At 38.8% G+C, this 17257-nt stretch overlaps 2 protein-coding genes across 3 annotated transcripts; both read left to right on the forward strand.

Moving 5' to 3' along the window:
• The first annotated feature begins 67 nt into the window (after window positions 1-67).
• Window positions 68-7366, forward strand: LOC117971194 (uncharacterized). Its single transcript, XM_034919240.2, has 7 exons — window positions 68-1635; window positions 2623-2940; window positions 3302-3640; window positions 3942-4047; window positions 4531-4559; window positions 5218-5288; window positions 6886-7366. Exons 1-7 carry the CDS (start codon window positions 1578-1580, stop codon window positions 6958-6960), a joined length of 996 nt encoding a protein of 331 aa, XP_034775131.2. The 5' UTR covers window positions 68-1577; the 3' UTR covers window positions 6961-7366.
• A 1525-nt stretch (window positions 7367-8891) lies between these two features.
• On the forward strand, window positions 8892-13777 carry LOC117964995 (uncharacterized). 2 transcript variants are annotated; one of them, XM_034909909.2, is made up of 7 exons: window positions 8892-9073; window positions 9794-10111; window positions 10618-10956; window positions 11678-11813; window positions 12202-12230; window positions 12641-12711; window positions 13205-13777. In XM_034909909.2, exons 1-7 carry the CDS (start codon window positions 9016-9018, stop codon window positions 13313-13315), a joined length of 1062 nt encoding a protein of 353 aa, XP_034765800.2. In that variant the 5' UTR covers window positions 8892-9015; the 3' UTR covers window positions 13316-13777. The 2 variants fall into 2 exon arrangements, with proteins under 2 accessions (XP_034765800.2, XP_034765799.2); XM_034909908.2 differs by having other exon boundaries at window positions 8893-9073; window positions 13202-13777.
• Window positions 13778-17257: the final 3480 nt, after the last annotated feature.

The raw sequence follows: 17257 nt of genomic DNA on the forward strand, positions 1-17257 counted from the left end.
GATAATTAGGACCATAACCTAATATTTGCTCTGATCTCAGGATTGATGCAGCATTGCTCCGTCAGAGGCCTTGAGGGATGTTCGTCCATTCAGTCATTAATATTTCAACTGTGCATGGAGGATTGTGATGACAACTGTGTCAATCAAGTTCATCCCAGATATGCTTAACAGGATTGTGATCAGAGGATTGTGGTGCCTTACATCTCGATCATGTGTGCACAATTCTGACTTGGCAGCAATTTGTAGCTGAAACAAAGGACTAAAATGCCTTTTCTGTATAAACAGTATACTTGATAGAAGTATGCAGTTCCACTAAGCTTCTACTGCCAACAATTTGAAGCAGTGAACTCATGAATAATCTCTTTACAAACCTGGACTGCATTCCAAGACCCCACCTACTGAGTGAATCTCCAAAGAAAACACCACTAACAAAACAAAACACCACCTTAGCTGTATAAGGCTAAGATGGGAAATGTGCGTCCGAAAATGAAACATTTCGTTGTTTTCGTATTACGAACCTGCAGTCAGGAATATTTGCTGACATTAACTTGTCTAATGCCGTATTCTTACAGTAGTTTGCAAATGTATTAGAACACCTCAAGATTTGTCATTTATTTCCTTTATATACCTACCTGCATGAAAACCTCTGGGTGTGAGAATTTCAATTTTGAGTCAGTAATCAGTGATATAGAAACAATAGGCACATGTGTGAAAATGTTAGACCGCTTTGTGCTTTAATTAGGCATCTAAAACCACTTCTATAAAGTTTTGTGCATTTTACCATTTGTTGATCTGTGTTCCTTTTCTCTTACTATTTTAAATGAATTGCATGTGTGGCCTATTAAAGTCATCAATTAAATTAGACAATTACCGGTACTAATTTTCCTATTTTGACAATGTTCCAAGATTTTCAGTTACAGTGGTTTGATTTCATGTGCACACAAACCAAAACTACAGAAGCAGTCGGGTGTTCTAGTACATTTGCACACTGCTGTAGGTTTATTTCATGTGTGTCGTATCCTATGTGGACCGGAGATGGGGTTTGGTTCAGGGGATGGGGGTTATTAGGTTGAAAATTGGTTCTCAGGGTCAGCGGTTGGCGGTGCCAGAACAAGAGAGGGAGCACCAACCAAAACTGGTTCTCTCTCTAACTTCCTTGCAATAACTGGTCGATGTGCGTATGGTATTCAATATTAGAGTTCAATATGAAAATGTTTTTTTTTGTATATATGGATAGAGCTTTAAATGTATATTAAAAATATCCTAAGCCAGTTATAATCAATATTAACTGGGAGTTTGGTATATCAATATTTTATTCATAACACACACATCCTTTGTTCCATGTAGAAGTGTATATATATATATATATTTCATAATAGTATCATAATTTTAACATAATTTGGCAGTCCATTTTGTATTGGAAAATATTTCACCAATCTTATCATGAGTCTTATTTTTAGTGACTTGTTAAACCACAGACTTCCCCTTTCCACAGTATAGCTGTCCTCCCTGCTTTCTTTCAGTCTCATAGCTCTCAGTGTGTCTGTCAAGAGGACTCTGGGGGATAGCTGTGCACCATGAGGACCCTGCTGGCTCTAACTGTACTGCCGTGGCTCACCCTGAGCAGCACCACAGGTAAGGGGGTCTGTCTGTCTTTCTGTCTGTCTGTCTGTCTGTCTAAATGGATAAATGAAATGCATGGCGTATCATCAGCAATCAGGGGTTCAAGAAGTTGACCACAAAGCACAGTTATGACGCTTGGTAGTCCAGTGGTTAAAGAAAGGTGCTTGTTACCAGGAGGTTTCCATTTCAATCCCAGCTCAGCCACTGACTCACTGTGTGTGTGTGACCCTGAGCAAGTCACTTAACCTCCTTCTGCTCGTTCTTCAGATGAGATGTAAAAACAAGGCCCTAATGTAAGTGACTCTGCCCCCAGTCTCTGTAAGTCGCTTTGGATAAAAACATCTGCTAAAGACTAATTAATAATAATAATGTACTTTATAAGGTATCCCTCAGCACCGCCTAGCAGGTTATTATTTGTTTATTTAGCAGACGCCTTTATCCAAGGCAACTTACAGAGACTAGGGTGTGTGAACTATGCATCAGCTGCAGAGTCACTTACAATTACATCTCACCAGAAAGGCGGCGCACAAGGAGGTTAAGTGACTTGTTCAAGATCACAGAATGAGTCAGTGGCTGAGGTGGGATTTGAACGAGGGACCTTCTGGTTACAAGTCCGTTTCTTTAACCACTGGACCACACAGCCTCATGGTTGGTGTTGAATATTAGAGAATTGCTGATATATATATATATATATATATATATATATATATATATATATATATATATATATATATATATATATATATATATATATATATATATATATATATATATATATATAGGAGCTGCAGAATACAGGCTGATAAAACTTACTTTTACTCAGCTTCCATTTAACTTTATCTATACCATTTAGGATTAGGATATATACTGTATATATTGTGTATTTTTTCAGAACTTTAAAATATTTTTATGTTTTACTTTATGGTTTCCATGGCTTACTATTTATGTTATGATTTATGACAATATTGAGTTGCTGAATTTTTTTTTTTCCATTTGCAGTCAAAAATATAACAGTTCCGCCAGAAACGGATGTGGATTTTAACTGTAATGCGACAGCACTGCCTGTGAGATGGATATGGTTCCCCAAACACTGCAAGTGTGCTGGGGAGAGCTGTATGAAGGTCATTTACACCATCGATATGCAAGGAAACAAGGCATCAGTACAGAGGTTTAAGAAGCGCTTAACACTGAGAGGAGATCCGAGAGCTGGAGAGCATGCTCTGGTTTTGAGTGATGCTGTCATGAGTGATTCAGGGACCTATTCCTGTACCGATTCAAAAACAACTGTACAGCGTTATGAACTAGAGGTTACTGCAGGTACATTAACCTTCTTTCTTTCTTTCTTTCTTTCTTTCTTTCTTTCTTTCTTTCTTTCTTTCTTTCTAAATCAAGACCACTGTGCAATAACTGTTTCAAATCCATTGTTAAGTTGCCTTAGGTGGTAATGACAATTGAATAAGTGGTATTTATGACCTGGCAGTCACTAGGTAAGCAAATTAGCTGTTAGTATCATGGTAAAGTACATTCTAATTGCTGATTTACAGTATGTGGAATAACTTCTTGTGTTCTCAAGATACATGTAAAAATGTAACAAGCAGTATATATCCCCATAATCTAATACTCTCAATAACCTATTCTAAATAATACCCATTGTCATTCCTTTATCTCTGTTCCACAGGGTGCTATCACAATGTTCAGATCGAGAACAGATCAGGCAAAGATGCAGAAGGTGTCACATTATCTTGCTCCTCCTGTGCTGGCGGAAAGCAGATAAAGAACTTGAAATGGACCTTCAATGGAAAGCCAGTCAGTGATTTACATGGCATTAGACAGACAAGGAACGCAATAACTATAGAGAAAGTGACCGCTGATGATGAAGGGAAGTGGATCTGTGCGTCTGTGGATGACCCCTCTCAATTCTCAGAGTATTGCCTGGACTTGGGGTCAAAGACTGGACGGAAGAACAATGAGAACAAATATCCGAAAGATACAACACAGGCGACAGGACTGAATAAAAGTGAGGTTGGACTTAACTTGAAAGACTGAGTCAGTTCTGCTAGAAAATTTATTTGTATAGCTAAGCTTAATGTCACATAATTTCCATGTGATACAAACTGTCTGACACAAACACATTCTACTTGGCTGTGTAATATCAGTGTCTACTGTTTATGTTATACTGTATATCAATTAATATTGGTTAAGAGAAATTGTAGTCTAAATAAATAAAATTAACATTATCTGCACAACGAGTGACGAAAGCTCTGTTTTTAGATTTTTTTTCTTCTTTTTTTCTTTTTTCTTCTTTTTTTACGGAAAAGGCGGATTGACTGATCCTTTGAAAGCAGTGATAGTGGCGGTAGTGGTTCTTATTGTGGTGCCGTCTGTGACTTCAGTGTGGCTGTACAGGAGGAAGAGATCTCGCAGGTATGCTTTAGTTTCTGTGTGAGGATTGTGATACATGCTTACAAGTGTAATAACTAAATAATAAAAAAATAAAAATAAAAATAATAATAACTAAAATTGGTGGTCAGCTTTTGGAAAGAAAATCTTGTTACAAAATCTAGCTAGCAAATCAACAGTCACATGTTTCAAAGGTTAAACAGAACTGAAAATAATAATAATAATATCAAGTGTCCCAGGTGGCTCACCTGATACAAACGCGTCCGCATGGTGTGCAAGGTGAGTCATCCAATCAGAGGAGAGCAGGTTCGCGTCTTGGCTCTGCTAAGTCGTCAGTTTTCATGGGGGATTCCGAGTGCTGTGGGTTAGAAAGTCAAAACCGACATGCTGCGATGAGGGAAAAAATAATAATTGGGGACTCTAAAAAAAAAAAAAATTGTACAGACAGATAGCTGGTGTCTTATCTGAGATTTAATAACATTCTAACTTCTTTTGATCCTGTTTTAGGTTGAACCAAAATCTCACTGTTAATTCAGGTAAGGGGTTTTACCGTTGTGCCAGTCTGCCTGTCTCAAACTAAGGTGGGTAGTGGACTCAGGGACTGGAGAACAGAAAATTCAAAGGGATTTTAAAAATGTAAGATGTAAGAACTCAACGAATGAAATGAAAATAGAGAACGTAAAACATTCCAAATGAAAATGGATTTCATTCTGATCACTGCTTTTCCTGTGTCTGTGTTGTTGTCACTATCGACTGCATTCCTTCATGCAATATCTTGAAACAGAACGAGGGGAAGCTGAAATGTAGCATTGAAATATCTTCTAGGAGCATTCAATACAATCTCTCTGATAATAGCTGCAAACAAAATAAATAGGCAAAACATGGTTACCATATTGTGTTCATCTTTGATATAGGGAATTATGGCAATACATATTAAGTAAGATTTATGTTAGCTCTATGTACTTTAATGAACATTTATATTTTAGAAAAACTGACCGTATACAACTATGCAATATTTAGCTGGCTGAGGCAATTGAGACAGTGTATGTACACATGCATCACAGGGCAAAATGAAGTCTAATATACTGTCGTCTTCCAGGATAATTCAGATACCATAGCTATTCCAGTAAAACTGCATGTCTGCTACATTTTTTTCATTTGATCTTGTAATTGTGATTTCTGTTCTGTCTACAGCTCCAAACCGTGACTTTTCTCCCCCGGTGTCTGTAGGGACTGGTCAGGCAATGACAGGCACTGCTACACAGGTATGAGGTACACTTACGCATTAGCACCCTTTTAAAGACGGTGCCAGTGATAATGTTGCTAGAGTATGAGGTAATGGGTTTCTTTTATTGTGTGGAGAATCATTTATTTATTTCTTTATTTTTAAAGTTAATTCAGGATAGACAAATATTTTGAATACATAAAGAAACAGCTGCATCCTGGTACCTGGTATTTAGATCATATAGCTTGGTTGCCACTCAGCCATTGGCGTGAGTTTGAACTACAACACCTAAAATGATTACCTAGGTGTTATTTACAGGGGGACGTGGCCCACTCACTTTTCCAATGATGGGGAAATGTCTTCCTCACATTACAGAAGTACTCAAACTTTTATTTCGCAATAATTTAGTCATGTAATCACTAGTCAATTTAGTCTCCGCTAGGACCCAGGGGAAACAGCCAATCAACTGAGGCAGTGTTGGCTCGCAGTGCATTATCGGTGATAGATTGTTACAGAAAGCAGAACCTGGTTGTAAAAAAGTGTTTCTACAAGTTTTTTTTTTCTTTCTTTTCCTTGTGATATTTCTCAATCGCGATACCATTTCCGATGTCTGTGGTCTCAGTGCTATACAAAATATGTTCTATTGGAACAGTGGGAATGAAATAAGCGTTCATTTTAAATTTCATTACTATATGGCAGCAGTGTGGAGTTGTGGTTAGGGCTCTGGACTCAGCAGTGTCAACCCATCTGGGATTGAACCCACGACCCTCTGGACGACACTGCTGCTGTACTCTTGAGCAAGGTACTTTACTTAGATTGCTCCAGTAAAAACCCAACTGTATAAATGGGTAATTGAATGTAAAAATAATGTGTAAAAATAATGTGATATCTTATAACAATTGTAAGTCGCCCTGGATAAGGGCGTCTGCTAAGAAATAAATAATATATGCTCCAGCTACAGACACTGCCCCTCCCACATATGAAAGCAATGTTAAACCACTGGGTGATTATATCCCAGAAGGCAACAGCAACTTTTTGATCTATGGCAGGGCTTCCCAATCCTGGTCCTGGGGACCCCTGTGTCTTCTGGTTTATGTCTTATTAAGCAAATGATCAGTTCAAATTAAGTAATTGAGAGCTCAGTTGGAATGGAAACCAGAAGACCCATGGGGCCCCAGGACCAGGGTTGAGATCCACTGCTCAATGGCATTGTCTTTGAAATAGCTGCATATTTCAAATTGAAGTATAATTAAGGTGACCATATGTCTCCATGTTCAGCGGGACAGTTTAGGATAGTTCAGGTCTTTTCAACTCACAACCCAATGCATTCTGGTAAGCGTAGTCCTGCTTCTCTAAAAGGTAAGAATGGTACCTGAGACTGGTAAAACTTGAGCTGAAACGCCTGAACTGGCCGAAACTGCCCTTCTGAACACAGAGCCATATCAACCAAAGAATGTTAAAATATAAAAAGGGGTGCCATTGATAATAAGATCTAATTTAGCACCTCCTTTGGACAGGGGTTTATTAATATTATATTGTATTATGATGGGTAATGGTATTGATGAATACAGAGTCTGACTACGGCAACTGGAGATCGTTTCAGGACTTGTGTTTAATATTTTTTTTCTGTGTAACAGGATGAAGATGAGGGTCAGTATACCTCCCTGACTGTAAGGGAGTCTGCAATCTACTGTGATCTCAGAGTACAATAGCGCCCTCTGCTGGAGACAGCAGTGGTGCGCAACATGCAGCCACTTCATATGAGCCCAGCCTACAGCTCTGTCCAAAAGTTCTGCATCACCCTATAGAATGAACTGCTTGTTAGTCTTATAGTATGAAACTGTTACCATGACAACGTGCAGGTATGAATTCACCCAGAGTATCTAAATAATTGGTATTTACCTGTGATAATCTGATAACCCAAACCTGTAACCCAACAGCATTTACCAAGTCACTGTGGTGTGCACGGACTTCTTAAACTTAAGTGATCTTTAAACCGAGGAGTTTTGAATAGAGTTATGAAAATGATCCTCTAATGTGTTTGTGTGGTTTCTTTGTAAGAAGAGACCAGGTGGCCAACGCATTGTGTAAATAAAATAAATGTTTGTGTGCTCTGAACTGTGTGTTTATATTATTGTAATGCAATACAATGAATGATAATTAGGACCATGACCTGATATTTGCTCTGATCTCAGGATTGATGCAGCATTGCTCCGTCAGAGGCCTTGAGGGATGTTCGTCCATTCAGTCATTAATATTTCAACTGTGCAGGGAGGATTGTGATGACAACTGTGTCAATCAAGTTCATCCCAGATATGCTCAACTGGACTGTGATCAGAGGATTGTGGTGCCTTACGTCTCGATCATGTGTGCACAATTCTGACTTGGCAGCAATTTGTAGCTGAAACAAAGGACTAAAATGCCTTTTCTGTATAAACAGTATACTTGATAGAAGTATGCAGTTCCACTAAGCTTCTACTGCCAACAATTTGAAGCAGTGAACTCATGAGTAATCTCTTTACAAACCTGGACTGCATTCCAAGACCCCACCTACTGAGTGAATCTCCAAAGAAAACACCACTAACAAAACAAAACACCACCTTAGCTGTATGTTAGAGATTTAAAAAAAAAAAAAATAGGGTAAGACTCTTGTTTCGTTGTTTTCCTATTACGAACCTGCAGTCAGGAATTGCTGACATTAACTTGTCTAATGCCGTATTCTTACAGTAGTTTGCAAATGTGTTAGAACACCTCAAGATTTGTCATTTATTTCCTTTATATACCTACCTGCTTGAAAAGCTCTGGGTGTGAGAATTTCAATTTTGAGTCAGTAATCAGTGATATCAAAACAATAGGCACATGTGTGAAAATGTTAGACCGCTTTGTGCTTTAATTAGGCATCTAAAACCACTTCTATAAAGTTTTGTGCATTTTACCATTTGTGGCTCTGTGTTCCTTTTCTCTTACTATTTTAAATGAATTGCACGTGTGGCCTATTAAAGTCATCAATTAAATTAGACAATTACCGGTACTAATTTTCCTATTTTGACAATGTTCCAAGATTTTCAATTCCAGTGGTTTCATTTCATCTGCACACAAACCAAAACTACAGAAGCAGTCGGGTGTTCTAGTACATTTGCACACTGCTGTAGGTTTATTCCATATGTGTCAAATCCTATGTGGACCGGAGATGGGGGTTGGTTCAGGGGATGGGGGTTATTAGGTTGAAAATTGGTTCTCAGGGTCAGCGGTTGGCGGTGCCAGAACAAGAGAGGGAGCACCAACCAAAACTGGTCCTCTCTCTAACTTCCATACAATAACTGGTCGATGTTCGTATGGTATTCAATATTAGAGTTCAATATGAAAATGTTTTTTTTTTTGTATATATGGATAGAGCTTTAAATGTATATTAAATATATCCTAAGCCAGTTATAATCAGAATTAACTGGCAGTTTGGTATATCAATATTTTATTCATAACACATACATCCTTTGTTCCATGTAGAAGTGTGTGTGTGTATATATATATATATATATATATATATATATATATATATATATATATATATATATATAGTCCATTTTGTATTGGAAATATTTCAGCAATCGTGTCATATGAAAGCATCCTCATCATGAGTCTTATTTTTAGTGACTGTTGTTAAACCACAGACTTCCCCTTTCCACAGTATAGCTGTCCTCCCTGCTTTCTTTCAGTCTCATAGCTCTCAGTGTGTCTGTCAAGAGGACTCTGGGGGATAACTGTGCACCATGAGGACCCTGCTGGCTCTAACTGTACTGCCGTGGCTCACCCTGAGCAGCACCACAGGTAAGGGGGTCTGTCTGTCTGTCTGTCTAAATGGATAAATGAAATGCATGGTGTATCATCAGCAACCAGTGGTTCAAGAAGTTGACCACAAAGCACAGTTATGACTCTTGGTGGTCTAGTGGTTAAAGAAAGGGGCTTGTTACCAGGAGGTTTCCAGTTCAATCCCAGCTCAGCCACTGACTCACTGTGTGTGACCCCGAGCAAATCACTTAACCTCCTTCTGCTCGTCGTTCAGATGAGATGTAAAACCGAGGTCCTATTGTAAGTGACTCTGCCCCTTGTCTCTGTAAGTCGCTTTGGATTAAAACACCTGCTAAAGACGAATTAATAATAATAATGTACATTATAAGGTAACCCTCAGCACCTCCTAGCAGGTTGGTGTTGAATACGAAACAATTGCTGATATATATTTAGTATGAGGAGCTGTAGAATACAGGCTGATATAAATCTTACTTTTACTCAGCTTCCATTTGTACCCTCTTGTTCTGCTCTGTGTTAAATCTGAACTTGTGTCATGGGTTAACTTTATCTATATCATTTAGGATGAGGATATATACTGTATAAATTGTTGTGTATTGTTTCTGAACTTTAAAATGATTTTATGTTGTACTTTATGGCTGCCATGGCTTACTGTTTATGTTAGATACAATCACTTTACTGGGAAGCAACAAAGAGTGGACAATATTGAGTTGCTGTAAATTATTATTTTTTCATTTGCAGTCAAAAATATAACAGTTTCGCCAGAAACGGAGGTGGATTTTAAATGTAATGTGACAGCACTGCCTGTGAGATGGATGTGGTTCCCCAAACACTGCAAGTGTGCCGAGGAGAGCTCTATGAAGGTCATTTACACCATCGATATGCATGGAAACAAGGCAACAGTACAGAGGTTTAAGAAGCGCTTAACACTGAGAGGAGATCCGAGAGCTGGAGAGCATGCTCTGGTTTTGAGTGATGCTGTCATGAGTGATTCTGGGACCTATTCCTGTACCAATTCAAAAACAACTGTACAGAGTTATGAACTAGAGATTACTGCAGGTACATTAACCTTCTGTCTTTCTTTCTAAATAAAGACCACCATGCAATAACTGTTTCAGATCCATTGTAAAATTGTCATAGGTGGTAATGATGTGGTATGCAAATAATTCTTCCAGCTAGGTTATTTTGAAGGGTAATAATTATTTATTACTTTCATTCTACAAAATAAAAGCAAGGGTGTCAGTAGCACACTCCCTGTGAAGGCTGTAAATTCAAAATATGACGACAAAGTTGATGACTATGACATGTATGAACAATTTGTACAAAATAGTATAGAGTAAAACAAAATGGCAATTAATAGTTTAATGACAATTGAATAAGTGGTATTTATACCTAGATGTCATTAGGTAAGCAAATGTAGCTGTTAATATCATGGTAAAGTACATTCTAATTGCTCTCAAGATACATGTAAAATGTAACAAGCAGTACATATCCCCATAATCTAATACTCTCAATAATCTATTCTAAATAATACCCGTTGTCATTCCTTTATCTCTGTTCTACAGGGTGCTATCACAATGTTCAGATTGAGAACAGATCAGGCAAAGAGGCAGAAGGTGTCACATTATCTTGCTCCTCCTGTGCTGGCGGAAAGCAGATAAAGAACTTGAAATGGACCTTCAATGGAAAACCAGTTAGTGATTTACATGGCATTAGACAGACAAGGAACGCAATAACTATAGAGAAAGTGACCGCTGATGATGAAGGGAAGTGGATCTGTGCGTCTGTGGATGACCCCTCTCAATTCTCAGAGTATTGTCTGGACTTTGGGTCAAAGACCGGACGGAAGAACAATGAGAACAAATATCCGAAAGATACAACACAGGCGACAGGACTGAATAAAAGTGAGGTTGGACTTAACCAATATGTGAATGGAGTTTTACTTGTTTCTTTATTATTATTTGTTTATTTAGCAGACACCTTTATCCAAGGTGACTTACAGACACTAGGGTGTGTGAACTATGCATCAGCTGCAGAGTCACTTAGAATTACGTTTCACCCGAAAGACAGAGCACAAGGAGGTTAAGTGACTTGCCTAGGGTCACGCAATGAATCAGTGGTTAAGGTTGGAGTTGAACTGGGGACCTCGTGGTTATAAGCCATTTTCTTTAACCACTGGACCACACAGCCTCCTTAGCACTTTTAGCACTGTAAAGCCCTCCTGGCTAGATACTACAGTAATATATATATATATATATATATATATATATATATATATATATATATATATATATATTGTATAGACTCCAAATGGGCTTTTTTGACATTCTGACCTTCATATATAGTGAACTACAGAAAATGTAACGGTATAGCTAATCTTAATGTGACACAAAGAATTTCTACTTATAACATTAATACCAGTGTCTACTGTTTATGTTATACACTGTATATCAATGAATATGCATAGGGTAAGAGCAATTACAGTCTAAATGAATACAATTACAATTATCTGCACAAGAAGTGAAGGAAACAATAAGAAAATCTGAAAAAATATACAATATACTCTTTTTCAATTTTTTTTTTTAGATTAGGATTCTAAAATGATTATTTTCTTCTTTTTTTTAGATGACTCGGAGACTGACGGAAAAGGTGGATTGAGTGATCCTTTGAAAGCAGTGATCGTGGTGGCACTGGTTCTTATTGTGATGGTGCTGCTGACTTCAGTGTGGCTGTACCTGTACAGGAGGAAGAGATCTCGCAGGTATGCTTTCTGTGTGAAGATTGAAATCAAGATCTCTGGTTATTGTGATAAGTCTCATCGCTCGACAGTGCAACCTGCTGGCCAGACACCCAGCGGACACCTGCAGGGCTGGCCTTTGTCCTCCAGAGGGCGGTAGCTCGCTGACATCCGCTCTTGAGTTCCTGGGTGTAGAAGAGGAAGCTGTCTCGGTTGTGGGATCGGAGGACGCCCACTGAACATTCAGTTCTCCTGAGCTGTGTGGGGAATTTCTGCGGTGAGGGGAAAAAAAGAATTGGACATTTTAAACTGGGGACAAATTGGGGGTAAAATAAAATATTACGGACAGACAGATAGCCAGTGTCTTATATCAACTTTACTAATCATCTAACTTCTTTTGATATTGTTTTAGGTTGGAGCAAAAGCTCACTGATAATTCAGGTAAGGGATTTTACCATTCAGCCAGTCTGTGTGTCTAAGGAGAGTACTGGACTCAGAAGCTTTAGCCCACAAAATTCAAATGGATTCAAAACCTCTGTATATCTGGGCAGACTTGTATCAAATGTTATGTTAAATATTAGGTAAGATTTACTTAAGATTTAATTATGTTAGCTCTATGCACTTTAATGAACATTATATTTTAGAAAAACTGACCTATATAACTATACAATTTCTAGTTAGCTGTGACAATTGAGACAATGTATGTACATATGTATCACAGGCCAAAATGAAGTCTATTATACTGTCGTCTTCCAGGATAATTCAGATATAGCTACTCCAGTGAAAGTACAGATGGTTTTGTCGGCTTTTTTCATTTGATCTTGTAATTGTGATTTCTGTTCTGTCTACAGCTCCAAACCGTGACTTTTCTCCCCCGGTGTCTGTAGGGACTGGTCAGGCAATGACAGGCACTGCTACACAGGTATGAGGTACACTTGCGCATTAGCACCCTTTTTAAAGACGGGCCAGTGATAATGTTGCTAGTGTAAGAGGTCATGGGGGGTGCTAACCATTTTCTTACTCCTTATGAGCGCTACCAATGCGGAGAATCATTTAGTTCTGTGTTCTTTTTTTAAAGTTGTTTCAGGATATGCATATATTTGGAATACAACAATGTAAATAAACAGCTGCATCCTGGTACCTAGGTCACATGCCTTGGTTACACAAAGTGATTATATCCCAGAACAGCACCTTTTGATCTACAGCATTGTCTTTTAGACATATATAATCTAAAGAACCAAAGAATATTAAGAGAAAAAAGGCAAAACCATTTATATTAAGAGTTAGTGTAGCACCCCGAGGAAAGACGGTTACTAATATTGTAGTTTATTATGATGTGTAATGCACAATTCTTGATGAATAGAGTCTGACTACGGCAATTGTTTTTGCGTTTAATTGTTTGTTCTGTGTAGCAGGAAGAAGTTGAGGTTCAGTACGCCTCCATAAACCTCGGCCAGACAAAGAGACAACAGCGCCCTCTGTCTGTGGAGGAGTCTACCGTCTACTCTGCTGTCAAAATAAAATAGCACCCTCTGCTGGAGACTCCAATGATCTTCAGTCTGCAAAATATGAACAGCAGCGGTGAGCAGAAAGCGTCATATCAGCCCACCCTATCTTAGATAGGATTACATTGTTAAAAGAGAAAAAAAAATCCCCTCCGACTGCTTGTTAGTTTTAGCACGAAACTGTTACCATGACAATGTCTAGGTATGAATTCACCCAGAGTATTTAAATAATTGGTATTTACCTGTGATAATCTGATAACCCAAACCTGTAACCCAACAGCATTTACCAAGTCACTGTGGTGTGCACGGACTTCTTAAACTTAAGTGATCTTTAAACCGGGGAGTTTTGAATAGAGTTATGAAAATGATCCTCTAATGTGTTTGTGTGGTTTCTTTGTAAGACGAGACCAGGTGGCCAACGCATTGTGTAAATAAAATAAAATGTTTGTGTGCACTGAACCACTGAAGCATGTGCAGTATAAAGACAGATCTTGTGTGTTTTTTATTATTTTAATGCAATACAATACATGATTATTAGGGCCTTGACCTAATATGTGCCCTGATTTCAGCATTGATGCATCATTGCAATTGTGCAGGTGCTTTGAGGGCTGTTAATCCATTCAGTCATTATGCAGGGAGGTACACAGAGGATTGTGATGACGTATACGTCAATCAAGTTCATCCCTCACATGCTTAACTCGATTGTGATCAGAGGATTGTCTCTGTCAGGCGCCTCAAACCATTTATGCACAATCCATAGTGGATGCTTGAAAGTAGCCATCGCCATCAGGGTACATGTGCAGCATGACTGACATTCGTTCAACCTTAAAGAGTAATCAAGGGATCCTGGATTTATAAGGAGAACATGCCCCACACCAGGGTGAGGCCAAATCAAACAGGATATGTCCCAATAAAGTGGCCAGGCAGCGTTTGTTGGGGAATAGAACATTACCTTAACAAGAAACTTCCATTATAAAAAGCTTAGGGTAATAGAACCTAGTGAAAGTATGGTAAAGCATACATACGTAAGCATTGTAAAGCCCAGAGAGGCATGGTAAAGCATATTAACAAAGAAACATGGCAAGCACACTGTAAACTATGCTAAATCCACAGTGCAACCATGGGAAAACTGCAAAACTACCGTTGTAGAGTTTTATAAGGACTGTAAACAGGATTTCACTACATCGACGGGTTTTGCTGCAGAATTGGCCTTTCTTTCATAAAAGGTCCAGACTGTAGGAGCAATGCCTTTAAGCAGGGTCAGAAGTTAGCAGTATTCAACCAAGTCGCTCTGTAACCAGGGCAGCAGGTTCACAGAGATCTACGTTCCTTGAGTCTTATACTAAACTGAGGATCTGACTTCCAGCTCCTCTGTTTTACACATGGCCTGGCTAAAACGGCAATAAATACATGCTATTCAAAATGAGACAGGGCTGACGCTACACCAGCCCTCATCGGTAGAATAAAACTTATTATTATTTATTTCTTAACAGACGCCCTTATCCAGGGTGACTTTCAATTGTTACAAGATATCACATTTTTTTTACATATAATTACCCATTTATACAGTTGGGTTTTTACTGGAGCAATCTAGCTAAAGTACCTTGCTCAAGGGTACAGCAGCAGTGTCCCCCACCGGGGATTGAACCCACGACCCTCCCGTCAAGAGTCCAGAGCCCTAACCACTACTCCACACTGCTGAAACACACGGCTCGAGATGGTAACCTGCGTCTACAGCATGGGTAGCATAGGGCAACAGTGTGGAGTAGTGGTTAGGGCTCTGGACTCTTGACCAGAGGGTTGTGGGTTCAATCCCAGGTGGGGGGACACTGCTGCTGTACCCTTGAGCAAGGTACTTTACCTAGATTGCTCCAGTAAAAAAAAACAAAAAACTGTATAAATGGGTAATTGTATGTATAAATAATGTGATATCTTGTAACAATTGTAAGTTGCCCTGGATAAGGGCGTCTGCTAAGAAATAAATAAATGGGTTTAGTTTAGTGATCTGCTATTGTATCCTTTATGAGCACTGCTGCTTATTCCGTGGTTTACTCTTTGTTTGACGTCCAATAAGACAGATTTAGAATCTTTCTGAGAACTTATTGCAATCAGTTCTCAGAAAACAGGAAAGCATGTTAATAGCAGAAGTATCACCCTAATACAAATACAGCAATAGAACTGTCGACACATTAAGATGAAACCACAGAGTAACTGATTTGTATGCAATGGATTTTAGATCCTGTAGCGTTGCAGAACATTTGATTTGATTTGTTTCCTATGTGCTAAAGTCCTGTGCAGTGAATTGGTGTTATTGTCTTTTTTGTTTGATTTTAAAAAGGATGCACTCTATTTCTGCTGTGTCTTTTACTCACACTTCCTGCTGTATCTCCCCAGCACCCCCTCCCAGTGTTCTCCAGCAGTCAAAGACATACTTCTGCTTTTTAAAACATTAAGGAAGTCTCAGGGTTTCTCAATGTGCTGCTATTTTACGTGCAAAGCAAACTGAATCAATCTTCAAATAAGTATATATATGTATTACATTCTCAAACTGTAATAAGGTATAATGCAAAATGCATGGCATTATATTTGCTATGTATCTCATTATATTTTGTAATATACTCCCCATATATAAATTAATGGCACATGGATATATTGCCTTATAATATATTCTTATTGCAGCGATCTCGGTTAACGCAGGCAGGCACATCACACAGGGCGAGGCAAACCACACACAAGCGGAGGGCGGGCGCGAACCCGGGACCTCTCGCACTAAAACACAACGCCGATACCGCTGTACAAGAAAGCAGACTTCTTTTTGCAAGGAGCGTACATCGAGCTTATGTCTTTGTGTGTGATTACGTCACCTACCAGCCCCCCGTGCACGCTACACTATTATACCATACCGAGATTCATTGAAAATGCATGGTTACAAAATACAGTATATTTATTATTATTATTATTATTATTATTATTATTATTATTATTATTATTATTATTATTATTATTATTTATTTCTTAGCAGACGCCCTTATCCAGGGCGATTTACAATCGCAAGCAAATACAAATACATTCAGGTGTTAAGTAATACAATAAGAGCAAGAAATACAATAATTTTTGTTCAAGTGTGACAAACCACAATTCAATAATACAGCAGATAATAGTGATAGTTACATCAGGATATGATTAAATACAAAGTACTACAGGTTAAACACTTGGCAGATTACAGTATTCTGAAATACAGGATTAAATGCAGTAAAATAGGGGGCAGATAAGAGCAAAATAAAGCACATTTAAATGAAGGTTGATAGTGTCCCAGGATACAAACAGAGGAGTTCTACAGGTGCTGTTTGAAGAGGTGAGTCTTAAGGAGGCGCCGGAATGTGGTCAGGGACTGGGCAGGTCAGGGCGCCGGAATGTGGTCAGGGACTGATTAATCATGATATAAAGAATAGTGAATACTCTGTATACTGTGGCGACGGCTTGCTATTGGTTCAGCGGGAAGAAAGAGACACTACAACAGGATTTTTTTTAGCGCTAAAATGAGCGTGTATTGCTCCAGCTGCGGGATAGGCTGGGGTTTAAAAGTGTCATTGGTTTGTTTAAAAAGAAGGTATCAAATGGCTATACGCTACTTCTCTCAGCTCTCTAAGCAGACTCAACAGCACGCAGGTTGCAACTTATATCGAGTCATCAGGCGGGAAAGAGCGGACCTGGTTGGAACCAGGCTGCAGCAGCTACACAGACAGACAGACAGACAGACAGACAGACAGACCCACAACACATACTGAACATGAACACAGCATACAACTATTTACAAGCAAGTCCCGCCCCCAGCAGATCAATGCAACACCAACATGTCCCATTACAAGTCCTGCGGGACCCGGTGCTACAATACATTTTGTGTTGCGTCCTCCTAAACGGCAGGGGGCGTAGTTTAATCAGTTAAACATTGGAAAGGCTGAT

The sequence above is a fragment of the Acipenser ruthenus genome, chromosome 38 (genome assembly GCF_902713425.1).
Source record: "Acipenser ruthenus chromosome 38, fAciRut3.2 maternal haplotype, whole genome shotgun sequence".
NCBI classification, from domain to species: Eukaryota; Metazoa; Chordata; class Actinopteri; order Acipenseriformes; family Acipenseridae; genus Acipenser; species Acipenser ruthenus.